Source organism: Callionymus lyra, chromosome 15 (genome assembly GCF_982586985.1).
Source record: "Callionymus lyra chromosome 15, fCalLyr1.hap1.1, whole genome shotgun sequence".
Classification (NCBI taxonomy): Eukaryota; Metazoa; Chordata; class Actinopteri; order Syngnathiformes; family Callionymidae; genus Callionymus; species Callionymus lyra.
Genome location: NC_141832.1, coordinates 11018745 through 11040656, shown reverse-complemented (window position 1 = coordinate 11040656; position 21912 = coordinate 11018745). Strand labels below are relative to the sequence as shown.

At 40.9% G+C, this 21912-nt stretch overlaps 1 protein-coding gene across 1 annotated transcript in view; it reads right to left on the bottom strand.

Annotated features, from left to right (window-relative positions):
- Nucleotides 1–295: 295 nt before the first annotated feature.
- Nucleotides 296–21912, bottom strand: part of col5a3a (collagen, type V, alpha 3a) — a 60988-nt gene continuing 39371 nt past the window's right edge. Inside the window, exons 45-67 of the mRNA XM_087808564.1 lie at nucleotides 21676–21729; nucleotides 19743–19850; nucleotides 19585–19638; nucleotides 13230–13283; nucleotides 11400–11453; nucleotides 11251–11304; nucleotides 10963–11070; nucleotides 10847–10900; nucleotides 10728–10781; nucleotides 10470–10523; nucleotides 10330–10383; nucleotides 10135–10242; nucleotides 10020–10073; nucleotides 9903–9956; nucleotides 9725–9832; nucleotides 9587–9640; nucleotides 8483–8518; nucleotides 8041–8094; nucleotides 7672–7963; nucleotides 6586–6698; nucleotides 6431–6499; nucleotides 2817–3050; nucleotides 296–2738 (exon numbers count right to left, since the gene is read on the bottom strand). Of these exons, the coding sequence (XP_087664690.1) occupies nucleotides 2592–2738; nucleotides 2817–3050; nucleotides 6431–6499; nucleotides 6586–6698; nucleotides 7672–7963; nucleotides 8041–8094; nucleotides 8483–8518; nucleotides 9587–9640; nucleotides 9725–9832; nucleotides 9903–9956; nucleotides 10020–10073; nucleotides 10135–10242; nucleotides 10330–10383; nucleotides 10470–10523; nucleotides 10728–10781; nucleotides 10847–10900; nucleotides 10963–11070; nucleotides 11251–11304; nucleotides 11400–11453; nucleotides 13230–13283; nucleotides 19585–19638; nucleotides 19743–19850; nucleotides 21676–21729 (2025 nt within the window). The 3' untranslated portion in view covers nucleotides 296–2591. The remainder of the gene's footprint in view (nucleotides 2739–2816; nucleotides 3051–6430; nucleotides 6500–6585; nucleotides 6699–7671; nucleotides 7964–8040; nucleotides 8095–8482; nucleotides 8519–9586; nucleotides 9641–9724; nucleotides 9833–9902; nucleotides 9957–10019; nucleotides 10074–10134; nucleotides 10243–10329; nucleotides 10384–10469; nucleotides 10524–10727; nucleotides 10782–10846; nucleotides 10901–10962; nucleotides 11071–11250; nucleotides 11305–11399; nucleotides 11454–13229; nucleotides 13284–19584; nucleotides 19639–19742; nucleotides 19851–21675; nucleotides 21730–21912) is intronic.

Sequence of the window (21912 nt, the reverse complement as noted above, 5' to 3'; positions counted from 1 at the left end):
TTTTGTTTTTTCCTTAGTGTTAAAAAAAGAGCTCGACAAATTGCGCTTCATGTGGCTCTCGTACGGTGAGAAAAACTTCTTGTACTTTTTAAAATGGTTTATTATCCGGTAACTCAAACTCTTCTTTTAAATATGTAAAAAAAAAATGCTCATTATTCTCTAGTTTGTTTTTTAAGCCACTTAAGAGATGTAAGTTCCTGCCCCTGGTTTAAAGCAAGAAGGTATAATAGAAACAAACGAACCAGGAAGTGAATCGGACTCACTTGGGAGATAAAAGTAGTCGCGTCGTTTTTTTCATTTTTATTCGCACACAAATCCCACCAGACGAAACATCAATAACTGCTGGTGAAATAACTGTACACAGATATAAAACAATTTACACGTGACGGGCAGTGTGGGATGCGACAGGAAGAAGTTAATTACCAGAACGTTTTAAACGCCCCAAAAAAAAGAAAAAACCAACAAAAACACAGCAGGAGGAGAGAGTCAAAACCACACACGCTGCATACACAGTCATTTTCGAGTGTTCACAGTTTTCGTCGGCGAAAGGAAAATCAAGCGTTAAATGGAATTTACATACAGGTTTTTTTTTTTTGTATTTCACGCTGCCACGCGGTAATTGGAAAAGAACAGCTCAATCCGACACGCGGGGACAGATTGTGTTACCAAAATAATCCGAGACCAATATTAGCGTCGCCTGGTGATGAAATCATTTGCTGGTTATTGAACGTTGAAATGTGTTGTAATAAGGATGTGAAAATAACGTGTATTTTATTTATGTAGCACCTTCTGAGCTATTAGAACTAGCTGGTCAGAGACGGTAGAAAGTTTTTCGGGCCAAAGAAAACGTAAACATGTTGAGCACCTTTGAATGGAATGTGAGTCCAAGATATGATCGAAGCTTCCTGAGTGTTTTCCTTCTGATTCTACCCTTAGCACCGAAAAAGACGCTAGCAAGCTAGCTAGGTGCTAGCTAGCTAGCTAGCATCCCGTTAAGCGACGACGACATATTCTCAACTACTTCTCGACGCCAATTTACAGACTAATCCAGGCAGTGATACGGGTCGATAAAATGAAGGTGTACATGTCAATATCATGGCCTGTGGGCCACATTTGGTCTACGGCATAATCATCAACGGCCACGAGATAAAATTGCAATATTTCTATTAATACTATTCTTACAATAAATAACTTGCGTCATTTATTTTTTAGCACCACGATGTGATTCCCCCATAACGTACTGCCACAATTAAAGTGTTGATAATTAAAAAAACGTGTATTTCTGTTCAAACAAAAACTAAAAGTAGGTTAATTCGTGACCTTACGTCGCCAGGAACCACTAACATCTTGTAATCTCGGCATTAATGCAATATTACGATGGTACAACATGACATCATCTGCATAAAAAAACAACACTTTATAATAGAATGAGTTGTGTACAAAAAAAAAAAACACAATCAATTTCAATCATGGACTTTTTCTTTGGTACATAAAAACATTGAATTATTGCTATATTTTGAGCTTGAATAACATTTTCTAATCTTTAAAAATCTGATGTAAAAACAACTCTATCTTCAACTCATATCTTTTTTTTTTAGGGGCAATAAATACTCACACAAATGTCAAAAGCGCAGGAGAACAGTCATAAAATAAAACCCCGACAGTCAATATTTAGCGACACGTAACGAATGATAGAAATAAATAGGATATAAATTTGCCGTTAAGAGACAAACAGAATCATATATTATCGTAGCAGTTCCTCAACGTTCTACCGAGACGAGCGGTAGGCGTCGGTCCGTCCGTGAAAACGCACCTGACGCCCGCGGAAGAAAAAAAAATCATTTTCTAAACGCACTCATTATTTCCCGCATCCTCCGAAAAAAAAAAGCATGATGTCATATTTCAGCGCCACTAAATCCATTCGACACGCCGCGCTGTTAATTAAGAGCTCCGTCTCGGCCATTAAGTTGAAGCGCACAAATCTTCCCGTCACATCCCACAATCCTTCCCCTGCACAAACACACACACAAAAAAAAATGTGTAGCACCTTTGGTTCAGTCCATCCAGTGAAAAAAAAAACAAAAAAACGCTGAGGTCCGTGAGTAAAAAACAAGTGGTTGAAAAAAAGCATGTTAATGAAGATCAATCCTGAAGGAGAAAAAGGACAATTTATCTCACAAATTGATGGAATTAATATGCAGAGCCGGTGGTTGTTAATGGAGGGGAAATGGGAGCATGCAAATGAGACGTTTGATTTATTCAGTTCTTCTCGGGGAAAGGTAGACAACTCTTCCTTCCCCCGTGGTGTGAAAAGTCTCACTCGATAGACTGTCCTCCATCCGTCTCACTTAGCGTCCTCGGTGGGTGGGGGGGGGGGGGATGACGACGGAGATAAAAACAAAAAAAAGAATTGAAATACATCTGATTGTGAAAATTTCCCTTTTGTCCTCTGGTGAGCTTTTTTTTTCTTCTCTGGCGAAGAGTCCGTGATGGTTCCACCACAGAGAGACGTGCTGTTGCATAATAAATATAAGCCGGTGGTCTCGGTCCAGTTGGCGCCAGTTTTTTTTTGTTTTTTTCTTCTTCGGATGCTAACCACTGAAGCAAACGTGTCCCACTTCAAATCCGAACTTCTGGTTGCTGCCGCCGAAGTCCACCGGAGCGAAGTCGACGACGGGGAGGAGCTCGGCGGAAGGCGAGTCCAGCACCAGGACTGTCTTCTCCTGACCTCGCCGGTGCTGACGGAAAGAACAAAAAAAAAAAGATTAACATCACCCAGGTCTCGTGGGACCGGGTCCCGCGTCGACTCCGCTGACCTGGCAGCCGTCGTGCTCCGAGTGGATGAAGGGACTCTTGGCTTGCGTCAGCTCCTCGTCGTTGCCGGCCCGGAAGCGGATCGCGTGCCGGTAGGACTGGGACGAGCTGTCGAACCAGCCGGCCGAGTTCTGGCAGGTGTAGGTGAAGCTCTGCTTGGCCGTCGCGCTCAGGAGCTTCAGGAAGGTGAGCTGCACCACGTGGACCGGGTTCCCCTCGACGTCTATGTAGGAGAGCTGAGACCAACATAGAGGTGCAAATAATACTGCGTTAGTTCATTTTTGTGTCGCATTAAACTTCTGGCCACTAGATGGGAGTAATCATTACGTCCTCCGCAGCTAAAGGGACAATAAAATGACGGCTGGGGACAAGAGGATACAGTCGACTCCAGCAGCTTTTAAAGCTGATGTTTGGACATATTTTGGTTTCAAAACAAAGGAAATTAGTTACGACTTCGTCAAGAGTCATGTGGTCTGTAAATTCTGCAACACCAGAGTAATGTACTCCACAATACTACAAATCTAAACTTGTTACTACAGTATCACAATACATTGTGTTGTTGCCCTTGTATCGTTATACATATCGTATTGACGGATTCTTGCTGTTACTTAAGTCAAGTCAAGTACTCGACAATACTGCAGATATATACTACAGTGTCGCAATATAGCATATTGTTGCACCGGTATTGTGATACATATCGTATCGACGGATTCTTGCCGTTACTCAAGTCAAGTAAAATACTCGACAATATCCTACAGTGTCGCAGTGTATTGTATCGTTGCACTGGTATCGTGATACATATTGTATCGAATTCTTGCTTATACACAAGTCAAGTCAAATACTCGACTATACTACCAATATATCCTTGTCTCTATAGTATCACAAGTTATCGTATCGTTGCCCTTGTATTGTGATACGTAATACTAGCCGATACACACTCTACGTGTTTCTATGTAAGTAAGTAAGTAATTTTTATTTGTATTGCGCTTTTCCAGACCAGGGTCACAAATCGCTTAAACAATCAGAACAATACTCAATAAAGTATATACTTTAAAGATCAAGATAAAACTGAGAACAACACAGGAGTTCCAGAAAATCAAGGAAAAGAAAAATGTCTTAAGATGTTTCGTAAAAGAGTCAGTAGACCCCATCAAGCTCAAAGAGAAAATGTAGTATATACAGTAGTACCGTGTGATATCACAATTTACCTTCGATGGTGTCTGGGATTGTTTATTTTGCACACGGTACTGCATATTTAAATATATTGTAGAACTCTAAAGTCACAAGGAAAGAACCTGAAAGGAGGAACTCATTAAGGCACCCACCTTACTCATGGTGCCAACACATTTTACGCCTATGCTGACGTAGCTGGGCGGCAAAGCATTATGGGAGCCAATCAGGTAACTGTCAGAGGGTTGTTAAGAGTGATGGCAACTCATTTGCAATGTTTAGTTTAAAAGTTCAAATAAATGTTGTTACTTCGAACATTCACTTTCCGAACATAATCCCCACAATAAACGAGGGACCATTGAACTAGATTTTGTGTAATATGTGGCATTAATGGATTCATTTTGATTCGGTATGTGTCACGGTCTTGGTGGTTTGGACGAGAAAATCCGAGGACATGGTTCAGTATCAAGGTCGCTGATTGGCTCTTAACATAACTCTTTGATAAGAGAAAAGAATTTTAACTATAACGAAAAAATAGAATTCAAAATGAAATTAAAAAAACTCTAAAACGAAATGTCTCTTTATTTATGTTGACCAACATAATTTACCAGGAAGTGAGGAAACATACAGGAATGGACAGGTGACAAATAATATGTTTTTTACCGTCTAGTCACAAAGAAAATTAAGTTTTTAAAATAATTGATTTTGCATTAAACGTTGTTTATACTCCTCACTTTCAGATGAATTTATCAACTCAAGTAATACTCCAACACGGTTTCCTTTACATCTGGCCCCCTCCCAGTGAACTCATTTATACATCTATTTGACAAATATTTTTTGAATAGCTCTTGTTATTCCATTTTCTACCACATGTTTAAGAGAGTAGGGGCCAGAGAGGTTGTACTCTGGGCACTCCGGTTTCCTCCCACGGTTAAAAAAAACATACATAGGTCAATTGGGCACTTGTAGATGTGAGTGGTTGTTTGTGTGTGACAGGTTGTCCTCTGCCTCTCATCCTGAGCAGCTGGGATACTGTCCAGCAACCTAAATAATTGAAATAAATATATATATAAGTATATTTTGGAGCCTATCCCAGCTACGGTGAGTGTTCTCTCAGGTGGGGGACACCCTGGAGAGGAGGCCAGGCTCGTTTCATTCTTTACCTACAAAACTGATCATTGAAACCAACAGCCTTCCTGACAAGGTTAAGGTAAATATTGAGTTATTTTCGACAAAAGCTCTTTGTATTCAGACTCATGTTTACGCTGAGGTACAAATACCACTTGTTCAGGCAGTTCGGTCTGATCTTCATCAGTCGACGCGCCTCTATAGGGAGAACGAGGAGGCAGCGAACACGACTATAGACATAAAAAGAAAACGCTGCACTTTTGTTATTGTTGCAGTTTCTGTTGAGTCAATACGGCTCCGTGCGCTTCATTGTCTCGCCAATACAAACAAAAGTTTGCTGGCTCGCTTGTTGTGTATCCATTAGTGAGATTGTGAAGATCATTGTCAGGGAAGTTGAGCAGTAATAAATGTCTATAGGGGGGGCGACGCCTGTAGCAGAGCAATAAAGTGTAACAGGAAGACTGTTTTTTTTTTTTTTTCTTTCAGGCGACAGCTCTGTGATTATCTGGGAGTGTTGCGAGCTCGAGCTCAGGTGCTCAGGTTGGCGTCTGCGGACCCGGAGTGCCAGTCAAACGACAACCGGAGCTGCCAACAGCTCGGCGTGAGTCACGCTGACTGCCAGAATCAAGCGCTGCCAACTGTTCCCTCACATGGTCCAGGAGGTTAATACCCGAATAATACACAGAGCAGAGCTCGGAATACACAAGAAGGTACATGATCTTGAAGCAGGAGGGAGGAGGTGGTGACGCTTCAGTGTGGAAGTATATCAGGCAGAGTAAGAATGGTTTAGAGTCTAGTTTAGAGTCTTTTTTTTAAGTTGAAATGTTGAATTTGTTTCTAATAATTGCATATTGCATAGTTTGATATTATTATTCAAAGTATTGCAAAATTTCAAATTCACTATAAAAAAGTTGGTGTTATGGCGCCACCAGACGATACCAAGAGTACCAGGATCGTCGACCGAACTTTCGGCCAATCATGCGACGGCCCGGCGATCATGTGACAATATCAGTACACCAACATTTTTAGATTGAATTCAAAAGGCTGCGAATGAAAAAATATTGATTTAAGTAAACATAATTTGTAATTATTGGTATTAGAATATCAAACTCTATGTGTAAAAATAAATGTATTTATTTTAAAAAACCTTTTTTATTAGATTATATCAAAATAAAACCCAGATTTCACGTTTCAACATAGAAAAGAATGATTTTGATTATTAAAATATATATATTAAATGCATAATTTTTTAAACAACCACTAAATATTCAAAGGCACTTCTATACTACGTATATAACAAGACGAGGTCGGTCTCTACCTGTTTGCCTTTCTTGAACTGACTGAACCAGCTTCCTGGTTTCTCCTTGTTCCACGCCGCTAGTTTCACCTGGACGAACAAGATGAGGGAGAAATTAAAAGTTGTTGTTTTTTTTTCCCTCTCTCTCTTAAAACTAGCCGGTCAGTCCCGCCTACCGTCTCAATCCTCTTATCAGGGAACAGGCAGGTGTCCCCGCTGGCGGTGAAGTTACAGTAGACCTTCAGGGAGTCTTTGTTCGAGCCCTGGTTCGGATCGATCCAGTAGTCGCCTGTGAAGGGGGAAAGTGCGTGAGATCGGATTCCAACACACAAATAATAATGTCGTTAAAAGAACGAAAACTGTTGAATGAAGTAAGACGACGACGAATAATTTGCATTAATAATGTGAAGTCATTAGTAAAAAGGTTCATATTATTGAATATAACTGAAAGACTTTCAAAATAAATCATAAAGAAAAACACAATTTCCCAAAGGGGACCTCCTGAGGGATCAATAAAGTTTTACCTTACCTTACCTTACAAATAAATGGAAAGTTTTCTAGGTATTAATACAAGATGAAGTCCTTTAAAGTACACGTTTATTAAGGGTTCAACTCGTATTTAATAATAAAAAGTATAATTAAAAATGTTAGTCAGTTAGTTATACTTTTATTTCATGGGGGCCCCCAATCATATTTGGCCCTGACCACACTTTTCCACCATGTATGAATTAACACTTGAGATATTTATTAAGAATTATATTATTTAAAACAAAAATTTGCACATTTTCTCAACATCTTAGTATAGTTTCTGGATAACAAAAATCAGATAATTTACATCACACTAGCGTAGGGGCCTCAATAGACTCTGTAAGAACCGAATTTCCCCTCGCGGGACTAATAAAGGTTTTCTGATTCTGATAAAGGTTTTCTGAAGATGATTTATCAGCTGTATTAGGCGTGTATATTTTGTAGTATTGCAATATACTAGTAAACACTTGTTTTATTACAGTTTGAGTGACACTAGGGAGTAAAACAGTCAATAGTTTTGAGTCAGAATTTTGGCTGAAACAACAAAAGCTTTCTTGTTGTCTTGATTTATAGTTTATTTTACTGTTTTATATCCAATAAAATGGACAAAATAAAACCAACCATGAAAAAGACCATCACAATATTTTGGAAATAGCAAATGTATTGTAAATAGACTATTTCTATCAAATTTTAACTTTTAATCTTGATCACTTTTTTTTTTACCACCACCTTACCATCTTTGTAGTCCGGCTGGACCATCATGAGCTCCTTGCAGGTCCTGGCCGGGCTCTGGAAGGTCCCGAGGGGTCTCCTCATCAGTTCCACCTCATTTTTCATTGAAGACAGGGTTGCGAAAACCTCCTCCATTCCTTCGGCGTCTTCCAGGGGCTGGTCTGCCTGGAGGTAGTCATCCGAGTCGAACTCCTCCTCGAACGACGGCGCCGCTCCGCCGGAGTTCCTTCTCTTCTTTCTCCTGCCCTCTCTTTCCCTGATGGGCAGCGGTTGCACCATTGTGGCCGGGGGTCCCTGGAGGCGGCACGGAGCAGTGAGCACATGAAAGGGAGAATAGAGGGGAAGACGGGTCTCTTTAAGAGAACACTCACAGGCGGTCCTGCGGGGCCGGCCCGGCCTGCATCACCTCTTGGACCGACACCACCCTGGACAATACAGAGAGAAAGAAAAAAACTTCTGTCAATCATCTTCACCTGGAGCCACTGTCGCACTATGTCGGCCAAATCCTGGATTTTTTTTTTTTTTTCTCCGTGGAAGAACCAGCTGCAGCTCTACAGGATTATCCAGCTGTGTGGATCAGAGCTCTGTGGTCAGGAGCTTCGCCTCTCCACACACATGCGAACTCATAACGACAATCAGCAGAAACAAATCCTGTTAGAAAAGCTCCATTGATAAATATTCTAGATGCAGAGACACGGCGTTACAGGGGCAGTAAAGCAACACTACTTAGCAACATATGTTCACAACATCTGCTCGACCAGCTCAGGTGTTTCTGGGGATTTAGAAAGAGTTTTTTTTTTTTGATGGACTCACCGACTCTCCCTTTGATCCCTTTTCTCCCTGTGTACCCTGGAAGTGAAGGAAGACAATCAATATAACATTTACAGGCTTTTTTATTTTATTTTACACACTCAAAAATGTGCAAAAACTTAACAAAACTATAACATAAAATAAAAAACCACTCATTAAACAATCGACTTAAAATCTTCTTTCTATTCATCTCATACCCTCTCAGTGAACTCATCCTTGTAGCTGTGCTTTTCATTGTTTCCACCCATCGCATCATCATACACGCTTTCGGAAATTGTTCCCATTTTTTTTTAATCTATTTTCACAGGCATGTGCAAAGTCAGGCCTGAGGGCCATTTTCGACCCTGTGAGCGGATCTTAGGCGGCTCGCAAGGTACATAAAAAAATGTATTATTCAACTAGACATCTTAATCGTGGTGTGCACGATACAGGGGCAAGGATACAAAAAATGACAACATATTGTGATGCTGTACTAACAAGGATATATTTGTAGTATTGTCGAGTACTTGACTCTGGTGTTGTGGAATGTACAGACCACATGACTCTCGATTAAGTACGACTGCTTTCATTTGTTTTTAAAACCAAAATATTTGCAAACATCATATTTAAAAGCTGCTGGTGTCGATTGTATCCTCTTGTCCCCAGTCGTAATTTTATTGTTCCTTTAGCTGCGGATGACGTAAACTTGCTTCCATCTAGTGGCCAGAAGTTTAATGCAACACAAAAATGAACTAACGCAGTATTATTTGCATGTTATTATTAGATAAGAAATATTGATACTGTATCATAAAAAATAAGTTTCATTAGTGTTGTTCACAGTCTGACACTCACTTTAAAGGAGTTGACTATATCCTCTCGTCCTCAGTCATCGATGGGATCTTACGCGATTTAGTTATTCCTTTAGCTACGGACAGCATGACTGCTGCCATCTAGCATCCAGAAGTTGAATTGCATCAATACTACAAAAAAATCCTTGTTCCTACAGTGTCGCAAAAAATCGTATAGTTGCACCTGTATCGTGATATGTATCGTATCGCCAGTACACACCCCTACTGGTCACTATGATTTTCATCAACTAAAAAACAACCTTAAGGTGTCATCACTTACAGCCAGTCCAGGAGGTCCAGGTGGGCCGGTGGGTCCAGGTATTCCCGAGGTACCCTATAATTGAGAGACAAACCTTTTCAGCACACCTTGTGTCCGTCAGTTTCGACTCTCTCGGAGCCACGGCAATCTCGTAATCACCTCATCTCCTTTGGGTCCGGGTGCTCCATCTATACCAGGAAGACCTCTGTCACCCTTCTCCCCGGGTTCACCGGTAGGACCGATCAGACCGAGGATGCCGCCGTGACCCTGCAGAAACACCCTTGTCAGTTATTACTTTCATAACCCAGCCGATCTATGTGGCCGATCCATCACTCACTTTATCGCCTGTGATTCCAGGGTCTCCTTTCAATCCTGGGAGTCCTGGTGGGCCCTGGTCATAAACATGGACATCTTAAGTATCTTTCTTTTGGGTATGACGAACAAAGGGACTCACCATTGGTCCTGTCGGTCCACTTTGTCCCGGAGGTCCATTCAAGCCTTGCTCTCCCTGTGACATCCAAACATTGATCTCTACCGCTTTGACTCCAAACACAAGTGTCTTGACTTACTGAAGATCCTGGGATGCCTCGAAGTCCTTCGTGACCGGGCCTTCCCGTCTGACCTTGGGGTCCCACTGGGCCGGTCTTTCCGACAGCACCCAGGATACCCATAGCACCCTAAAAATATCGGATTAATTTCCAATAAAACATCATTGGACGATCAAAAAACGCAAAATTGGCTTAGACTATGATTCAATCTCCTACCTTGGCTCCCTTCATTCCTTGTTTCCCTTCTGTCCCGACAAGACCGACGTGACCCTGGAAATTTGAGTGGTTTCAGTGAAGTTGTTTAAACTATATTTATATGGTTGAATTATTTATCATAATATTAATATTGAACATACTCTCCGTCCGGGTGGTCCTGGAGGACCTGGCTCTCCAGAGGCTCCCAGGGGTCCCTGAACATAAAAGATGTATTCAACATAAAAGCCTCTGGTGTTGAAGGTTTGTCTTCATGGAATTAATATTGTACGACTATTAACGCTTTGTTAACACAACTTCAAGTGTGAGCTAACAATGCTAACTACGGTTGTGTCCATTCAATCAAGTTACAAAACATTAAAGTAACTTTTAACTTTCTATTAAAAGAAAACAATGCTCACAGCTTTGCCCGTGTCTCCGATGTCCCCCTTAGGTCCAGGTCCACCATCCACTCCCTAGTTTTAAAGAGATACATTGAGATAAGAGTAATTTAACATGAAATGTCAAATCAATCTCTTACATTCACACCGGCTTCACCACGAGCGCCTGTTTCTCCCGGGAATCCGATCGGACCCTTGAAGAAAATTAAGAACAATAAGACATTATATCCTTTAAAAAAAACAAAAAAACACCAACCATTATGCCTTTGGGTCCGTCCTCTCCCGGTATTCCTCTGGCTCCAGGAGGTCCAGCCGCCCCGGAAGGACCAGAGTCACCTTTCTCCCCGACTTCACCATGAACCCCCTGTCAATGGTTGCTAATAGTGATCACACTGAACTAGAAAATCATTTCTGGTGATGAATATATTTGAAAAAGAAAAGTTCTAAACCTAGCATTAGCGACAATACAAGTCGATGATGATTAAAATAGGACCAGAAATAGTACCACTAGCACGGAACTAAAAAATGAAGTAAAGGGTCTTACAGCGCTACCGGTCTCTCCAGGTGAACCAGGGCTCCCAGCTTCACCGTCTTCACCCTATTAAAAAAAAAAGAAGACATTCATCATCGCACAACAACCCAAGGACACATTTTACTGTCCAACTGTCCGTTGCGCCCATGGGTCACACTGACCTTCTCTCCGACGACTCCGGGCTGACCGACTCCGCCCGCCATCCCAGCCGGACCCTGGCAAAAACATAAAGTAAGATACCAATTAAAATATTCCTTTTTTTTTCTGACTTAATTTGTTCTATTTTTGGGGGGAACATCATCCCAGAACGCTGACTCAGCATCAGGGATCTTAAGAGTGTGTTTTTTGCTGGTTAGAAGTCGAAATGATGAAGTGAATTCCCATCTATCGAGGGTTGTTCTTGTAAAACATCCTTGTAGATGAAGTCCATCCTTGGTAGGGAACCAAGTGTATTTCTGGTGGACCTCATGCAAGGCCCAGTGACACTAATGAACCCCCGCTGTGTGACGCTCGACTCACATGGCATCCCATCCCGGCGTTCTCCCTTTTTTTTCCACCGTTCCCGCCTCTGTCCATATATGGATCACAACATCCCCGCACCACTGTAACTTGTGCGAGATCACAAAGCTTTTCTGCTTCTGAATAATTGACCCGTGCGAGAAGTGGCCACAACTGGAGGTAAATATAAACCGGCTCTCAGGGATGATAGTCTAATACCTCTTAATGATTCATAGAGCTGCAAATATAACTCGCGCCAAAGGGATGTATCTCAACGCTGGTTAATAATTCATTTTTTTAAAAGAAGAAGAAGATCTTTGACTGGAAAGTGTTCAAAAAGGACGAGGCTTCGTTCGAGGAGGTAGAGGTGGACTTGAACTTTAGCTGTGTAGTAAATACAAATATGGCAATGTATCTTTTATTAAAGTTTTTGAGGAAACTTTGAGTAAGAAAGAGCTCTTGATTCACTGCTTGATCCTTGTTCCCACCCTCACTGATGCATGGGTAGTGATGACCAGAAATAGGTTTCTCCACAAAGGTTCATTAACACATGAAGAACAAGCTGAGAAGATACAAGTAATGAACAAGAAGGATCTGTCTCGCCTGCAGTTAATAAAAAAAACCTCTGCAGCAAGAAATCTGACCCGCTCTAGTAGAAGAACTCACATTTCTCCGATCCTGAAAACTCTTCACTGGCTTCCAGTTTCTTTCAGGATCAACTTTAAAATTCTTGTACTTTCAGATCTATTCATGGTCAGGCTCCTCCTTACATCACTGATCTGATCCAGCCTTACACCCCAGCTCGGGCTCTGAGGTCTGTGGATCAGAATCTACTGATGGTTCCTGAACACGGTTCAGGACCAGAGGAGAGAAATCCTTCCAGACTGTTGCTCCTAAGCTTTGGAACGATCTTCCTCTCTCTTTGCGCTTGATGGATCTACTGACTCCTTCAAGAAACATCTTAAGGCGTTTTTAATTGTGCAGGATTTTCCCTGGTTTTCTGGGACTCTTATGTTTGTTGTCTTGGCCTTTTAGAGTTATTACATTTGTAGGCTTTTTTAACTGTATTCCTTTTGATTGTTCAAGTGCTTTGTGACCCTGGTCTAAAAAGGCGCTTTAGAAATGACTTGCTTACCTAATAGGGAAAGTTCTCTGATTTTAAGTATGTTATTTTTGATGTATATCATGGGTGTCTAATTCAGTGCAAGGCTTAGCAAAAGCTATTAATTATGAGTCATGGCGGTTCAAAATTATACCAACTATTGTAAAAAACGAAATAAAGTAAAATATGTATGTTTATCATAATGTTACATATTGTTGCTTTAATCTTTAGTTTCATTTCCTACAGCATTGCTCGAGGTTCAGCACCCTTCAACCCCGGGCAGCTGGGAGTTTACAGTACATAGAAAGATGCATTGAGAAGGATTTTAAGTTTTTTAATTATGGAATTTGGCTTGAAACGGACCAAGAAACGAAGGTGTAAATGGACGTACCTCTGCTCCGATGGCCCCCTGAGGTCCTCTTGGTCCATGCTGTCCCGGAGGACCCTGTTAGAAGACAATTGAAAGAGTTTAAACATTACACATTAGAAGGATCTCACTCATTTAAGTGATTTAAAAAAAGATGTCTGCTGGTGCCCGGACACCCCTGATCATTATCGCGTGGACGTGATCCAGATGTCCACACAGGCCATTATCTTCAATATGACACAAACTCTCGTGTCTCCTCACAGGGAAAGCGTGTTGTCGGCGAGCGTGTTCTCGCAGACGGCAATTAATCCGAGCTGTGCTTCAGCCGAGTAGACGTCGACCTCTGAGGCGAGCACCGTAAGGTCGGTCCTGAGAGACATTGTTGGACTTGTTTAAACGTCCCTCAGTCGAGTCCTCGCTCTTATATCTCCTTTTTTTTTTTATATATTCTGGTTCCGTTTTAACGCGCTCCTTCACTAATCTGCGGCTGCAGACGGGAGGCTGTAAAGAATCTTGTTGAGAGAGCATTCATGGTTGATGGCGCTCCGAGATGACTGTCACAATAGAGGATGCTCATTAGACAGCCGAGGCTGAGGCTAATCTGATTAGCAGCTGTCACAGCGTCTTCCTGCTCACAATCGGAGTCCCGCCTCTTCCTTCCACTCCATCGCTCGGCTGCCTTATCCTCGCCACGCGCCTCTCGGTTTTTATGAGTTTCTCACTTTCGCATACAGGCCTTTTTTTCTGGGAATTATGAGGGCAGTGGAAAAACTGCTGTGGGCCTGGAGGAGCGAGCTTTTCATCTCCGTCAATTACCACATATTTGTTTTGTCTTTTGTCCCAAAATGCTGATGAATCAAAGGCCAGGGGGAAATGTTGGGCAAACTATGACCAATTTGATTGTGTTTTTTTTTTTTTTGTATATTATTTGTTCACAAAAGAGCAATTTACATTCAAAGAATGAAAGTAAAACATCACAGCGAAACATTACGGGGAATTACAATGTAAACTAACCAGAATATTTGATTTAAAAGTCACTAAAATGAGAAATTAATTGTTTTTTTATGTTTATTATTCTGCCATAATGAGTAACATACATGTGACATTTCTTTTTTCTTTGTGTTTTGTTTTTTTTAATTATGATTCAAAAATATAAAATAATATAAAATATAAAAAGTTTTAAAAAAAGACGCACAAAATTGTTTTTAAATATATAAAGATCTGCAGTATTCATAATAAATAAATATGAAAATGATTTAGATAGAAACAGCAAAATCTGTTATAATTAAATATCAATATAAACTCATAAAAGGCTAAAAGCCAATGATGTGATTGGAATTGAAATTGTGAAAAGTACATACTATACATTTTTTTTAATATATGCATTTTATGATTTGTGAATATTTGAAAGGAACGCTGTGAAATAAAAAGTGTCTTATTTTGAACTGAACTGGGCAAACTGTAATCTGAGGGACACATGTGGCCATTTGACTATATTTGAGGCTCTTTATATAATAATAAATTAGTGTTAGTGACAGTTTAGTAATTTTACTTTTTTCCCCCCACCAAATTTGCAAAGATGTCCCACCATTATGGGATGAGAATTAAATGTGGCTGCTTAGGAAATTGGATTCATAATAAATAATAATTATTGGATCAATTATTAATCATGAAAATCACAAAATAGGGAACATGAAAACTAAATTATAACTGTTTGAACAAAACCAAAACCTATTATAAATAGTTGCAGACTGAGCTCAGGTGTGCTGGATAAATACAGCCAATGGGGGGGTTGAGTAAAAAACTACAACGACGAGGACCATTGTCTGCTGTTAGAAGTTTATGAGCAGTTAAAAATGAACAGCGATTAGATGGAGAACGTTGCACAGAAGAAAGGACCAGGTAGAAGTAATTAAAGTTTAACAGGCTGTGCTGGTTATCGGTTCAGCATCTACACCTCCATCCCTCAAACAATGCAAATCTAAATCAGTCAGCCGAACCTTCAGCAAGACCTCACGTCCTCATCGTGTTTCTTTTCAAGTACGACTCGATATTTATTCACACCGGTGCCTGCAGTCGCTCCGCGACAGAAGGATCAACTGTTGCTTCTGGGAAAAGTCGCCTCATGTATGATGCATTAATCAAACAGACTTAAAGCACCACAGGCTGGCACGTCGAGATAATTACAAGTGTATTAACACACCATTGATTACAATCCACTCGAGGTACTGTAGAGCCAAATGATTCAAACGGATATCTAGCAGCTTTGTGGTTTGAGATATTGGTGGGCCGGTTTGAACTAATGCAATATTCAGCACAAAATGAAGCCGAGAGTCAAACAGGCTAAAGATAACGTGTCAGCAGATTAGAACTGCAGAGAGACTTTCTAAATACTAAATAACACGACTGAAATGAACAGTTTCTGGACTCTGGGACAGCAGTGCTCTGGGTACGTCCAACTGGGAGGAGACCCCAGGTCAAGCCCAGATTCCAATGGACTATATCTCCTGCTTGAAACGGAATTTATCTGTATTCTCCTAGAAGTGGAAAGAAAAGTCTGGGCATCTACCCATGTGACCCGATCATGGATGGATCAATTGATTGATGCATGGATGAAAACATGGATGGACAGATGGATTGATAGTTGGATGGGTGGAAGGATTGATTGATATATGGATGAATGGATGACAGATGGATTGGTAGATGGATGGATGAAACATGGTTAGACAGATAGATGATAGAATAGATAGATAAATTAATGGGTAAAGGGTAGATTGATGGATTCATAGATGGATGGACGGATGAATGGTCTTTGGATGCATAGTAGGAGAAATGCATGGATGCATAGATACATAGACAGATAGATGGATGGTTTGAAAGAGGGACAGATAGATGGATGAATAAATTACCAGATGGATGGATAAAACATGGTCAAACAGATAGATGATAAATGGATGGACAGATAAATGAATGGGTAATGGATAGATGGATGGATGGATGGACAGATGAATGGTTGGATGGATGGATTGATGGATGAGCAGATGGATCAGTTAATTGATGAATGGATGGAATGGAGGGATGATGGATGGATGGATGGCCAGATACATGAATAAATAGATAAATGGACAGATACATGGATGGGATGGTGGATCAATGGAGGGAGGGATGGAAGTAAGGAGTGCATGGAATAACAGATGGATAGATGGATGGATTAACCAAAGATGGATGGATGAGCAGATGGATGGCTGGATGTTGTGACAGATAGACGACAGATAGACGACAGATAGACGACAGATAGACGACTGATAGACGACTGATAGACGACTGATAGACGACTGATAGACGACTGATAGACGACAGATAGACGACAGATAGACGACAGATAGACGACAGATAGACGACAGATAGACGAAAGATAGACGACAGATAGACGACGGATTGACGACGGATAGACGACAGATAGACGACGGATAGACGACTGATAGACGACAGATAGACGACAGATAGACGACAGATAGACGAAAGATAGACGACAGATGGACGACGGATTTACGACGGATAGACAACAGATAGACGACTGATAGACGACTGATAGACGACAGATAGACGACGGATTGACGACGGATAGACGACAGATAGACGACGGATAGACGACTGATAGACGACTGATAGACGACTGATAGACGACGGATAGACGACGGATTGACGACGGATAGACGACAGATAGACGACGGATAGACGACGGATAGACGACAGATAGACGACTGATAGACGACTGATAGACGACAGATAGACGACAGATAGACGACTGATAGACGACAGATTTACGACGGATAGACGACAGATAGACGACAGATAGATGACAGATTTACGACGGATAGACGACGGATAGACGACAGATAGACGACATATAGACGACAGATAGACGACAGATTTACGACGGATAGACGACAGATAGACGACGGATAGACGACTGATAGACGACAGATAGACGACAGATAGATGACAGATTTACGACGGATAGACGACGGATAGACGACAGATAGACGACATATAGACGACAGATAGACGACAGATAGACGAAAGATAGACGACAGATAGACAACAGATAGACGAAAGATGGACGACAGATTTACGACGGATAGACGACAGATTTACGACGGATAGACGACAGATAGACAAAGGTAGACGAAAGATGGACGACAGATAGACGAAAGATAGACGAAAGATAGACGACAGATAGACGAAAGATGGACGACAGATTTACGACGGATAGACGACAGATTTACGACGGATAGACGACAGATAGACAAAGGTAGACGAAAGATAGACGACAGATAGACGAAAGATAGACGAAAGATAGACGACAGATTTACGACGGATAGACGACAGATTTACGACGGATAGACGACAGATAGACAAAGGTAGACGAAAGATGGACGACAGATGGAGGACAGATAGACGACAGATAGACGACAGATAGACGAAAGATAGACGAAAGATGGACGACAGATTTACGACGGATAGACGACAGATTTACGACGGATAGACGACAGATAGACAAAGGTAGACGAAAGATGGACGACAGATGGAGGACAGATAGACGACAGATAGACGACAGATAGACGAAAGATAGACGAAAGATAGACGAAAGATAGACGACAGATAGACGACATATAGACAAAGATAGACGAAAGATAGACGAAAGATAGACGACAGATGGACGACAGATTTACGACAGATAGACGACAGATAGACGACAGATAGACGAAAGATAGACGACAGATAGACGACAGATAGACGACAGATAGACGAAAGATAGACGACAGATAGACGACAGATAGGCGAAAGATAGACGACATATAGACGACAGATAGACGAAAGAAAGACCAAAGATAGACCAAAGATAGACGACAGATAGACGACAGATAGACGACGGATAGACGAAAGATAGACGACAGATAGACGAAAGATAGACGACAGATAGACGCCAGATAGACGAAAGATAGACGAAAGATAGACGAAAGATAGACAAGAGATAGACCAAAGATAGACGACAGATAGACCAAAGATAGACAACGGATAGACGAAAGATAGACGACAGATAGACGACAGATAGACGAAAGATAGACGACAGATAGACGACAGATAGACGACAGATACACGACAGATAGGCGAAAGATAGACGACAGATAGACGACAGATAGACGAAAGATAGACGAAAGATAGACGAAAGATAGACAAGAGATAGACCAAAGATAGACCAAAGATAGACGACAGATAGACAACAGATAGACGGCAGACAGACAAAAGATAGACAAAAGATAGACGACAGATAGACAACAGATTTACGACGGATAGACGACAGATAGACAAAGATAGACGACAGATAGACGACAGATAGACGACAGATAGACGAAAGATAGACGAAAGATAGACAAGAGATAGACCAAAGATAGACAACAGATAGACGACAGATAGACGACAGATAGACGGCAGACAGACAAAAGATAGACAAAAGATAGACGACAGATAGACGACAGATTTACGGCGGATAGACGACAGATAGACGAAAGATAGACGACAGATAGAAGACAGATAGACGACAGATAGACGAAAGATAGATGACAGATAGACGGAAGATAGACGACAGATGGACGACAGACAGACGACAGACAGACGACAGATAGACGACAGATAGACGACAGATAGACGACAGATAGACGACAGATAGACGACAGATAGACGACGGATAGACGACGGATAGACGACGTATAGACGACAGATAGACGACAGATAGACGACAGATAGACGACAGATAGACGAAAGATAGACGACAGATAGACGACAGATAGACGACAGATAGACAAAAGATAGATGACAGATAGACGAAAGATAGACGACGGATGGACGACGGATAGACGACGGATAGACGACGGATAGACGACAGATAGACGACAGACAGACGACAGATAGACGACAGATAGACGACAGATAGACGACAGATAGACGACAGATAGACGACAGATAGACGACAGATAGACGACAGATAGACGACGGATAGACGACGTATAGACGACAGATAGACGACGCTAAACTACTTTCTTTGTGCGCCACACTGAGCCCCTGACATCATCTATTATGGAGAGGAACACAACTGTCGAATGTAGCTTCCTCTTCAAAGGCAGAGATGATCTGCCGAGGATCAATTACCGCTCTTTCCTCACGTGAATATTGCATGTCCAGTAACGCGCCGCGCAGAATTCAATATCTGACAAGGCCGAGCAAAGTCATTGCCGGCGTCTGAGAGCAGTCTTGATGGCGCTAGCCGCCTGCAGATGAGTTTTTAACTGTGCGGAGATTACTGAGCAGTACTCACCGACGAGCCCACGTGACCGTTCTCTCCCTTTTCACCCGGTGGTCCCGGCATACCCTGTGAACGCACACATGCTCAGCTGATGCTGCTAATTGGAGTCAAATGTACGAAAAAAAACTCTTAAGGACAAAACCTTGAGATGAGTTGAGCTTGTCCATTACCTGCAGTCCTGAAGGACCATCCGCTCCCTTGAAGCCTCTTTGTCCTTCATCTCCTTTTGCCCCGATCATGCCTTGCTGCCCGCGCACACCCGGCTCTCCATCTGCACCCTGGAACCGACAGCTGGATCAGTACTTCTGACACTCTGATGAGATGATGTAATGATGGGAAAAAAACTTTCAAGATGTCCTCACATGACGCGTCTAATCGTCTCTTTAAGCGATTTATTTGACAAGATTATTAGTTTTCATGAAGAGCAGCAGATGAAATGGAAGACATTCAAAAGCTATTGAAACTTACTTTAGTCAAAAAAAATAATATATATATATATATATATATTATTTCATAATAAATCTTTAAAATGCTCACTTCTTTCTCCACATAATCCCATTTAAAGAGATTATTCAAGACATATTGAATAGGGTTGAGGAAGGGAAAATGCTGTATTCTAGCAAATGTTATAGTAAAGATTTTCTTCTCCTTTCAAGACAAGAATATTAATAAAACAAGAACTTTTTTTAATTTTTCACTTTAAGAATTGACTCAACCGCAAGGAATGAAAATCGAAGCAAGCGTTTTCATCTAAATTAAATTTTTTAATTCCTTATTTGACTTATCGATGAGCTACATTCACTAGACAAGTCCAGAACTGCGTCTTATTTTAAGATATTAAATAACAAAAATACTTTTTTTTCTTCTAAGGTTTCTAAAACAGGAATAATCGCTTAATAAAATAAACTTCCTCACCCTATTTGCAGATTTATTAGAATCTTTTCAGGTCATTTTCAACTTTTAATATAAAAAAAAAAATACATTTATGCTGCATTAAGTGTGTATATCTTGAGTGTTTGCAGTTTGTAAATAAATTATTGGCTTCAAGTTTTGGTTCATGCGGGTGAGTGGGTCCGTCCAAATATTGGGAGGGTTGTTGGCTCCAATCCAGCTCTATCCTAGATGTTCTCTCCGCTGGCATGAATGAATAATGGTTTCTATAACGTGCTCATAAATAAAACCCATTATTAAAATGATTGTGTAAAAAAATTAAGACAGAAAATACATGTTAGATGGTTGTGTTCTTCTACAGTTTTTATCTAAATAATTGTAATTTAAACATGTTTCATGTTGTTATTCACAGAATTGTGTTTATTGTGGTTTCTTGATGTTTCCCCTCGTATTTAAAGAAGTTTTGAAGTTATTACTTCATTACGTTCTCTCCCGTCTGAAATCTCGACGAACAAGAGGTTACGAGAGCGGAGTGCATTATGACGTAATAATGGCTTCACACCACCTCCAGCCAGCTGTAATTACGGCCGCTTTGTTTATACAACGAGTCCCTGTGAGGTGGAGACTTCTTAAATTGATGACGTGCGGTGACAAACCTTCAGATTCCAATCACCACAGATTATATTTCTTTAAATTCCCATTTAGACAAAGTAAGTAAGTAAGTAAGTAAGTCAATTATATTTAAAGAGCGCTTTTCCCAGACCAGGGTCACAAAGCGCTTAAACAATAAAAACAATATTCAATAAAATATATACTTTAAAGATCAAGATAACACCGAGAACAACACAGGAGTTCTAGGATATCAAGGAAAATCCTGCACAAATAAAAATGTCTTAAGATCACAAAGCTCTTAAATGCTATGAAAAAAATAAAACCTAGTTGATTTGAAGCCAATTTTGGGCTTTTTCTTATTTCTCTTAATTTCTTCTTATCCTCACGCTAGTAAATACTTGAGTTTGCCACCTATTTTTGAGTATAATGAGTCATATTTATAACTGTCTATTTTTTAATAGCTATTTAACAATCTAAATATGAATATATATTTAGCTAGATAGATCCTAATACTCGATTCAAGTGTGAGTAGTTGGTTGTTGACATTGATGATGACGTGTTCAGTGGTTTGAAACAACAACGGGGCTCCTGATAACGTACATGTGGTCCGAGCTGGCCTACAGGTCCTTGAACTCCAACCAGACCGGGAGGGCCCTACAAACACAGGAGTGACAGTTCAATACATCAGCACCACAGGGGGAACCATGATTAAAACCATCTGCTCATTAAAGCAAAGGATGGATCTTCAACACACACACACACACACACACTTATTATCTCCTCAAACCAATTACACTCTGCTGTTATAAGTCAAACCAATTACAAGTCAGGTTGTGT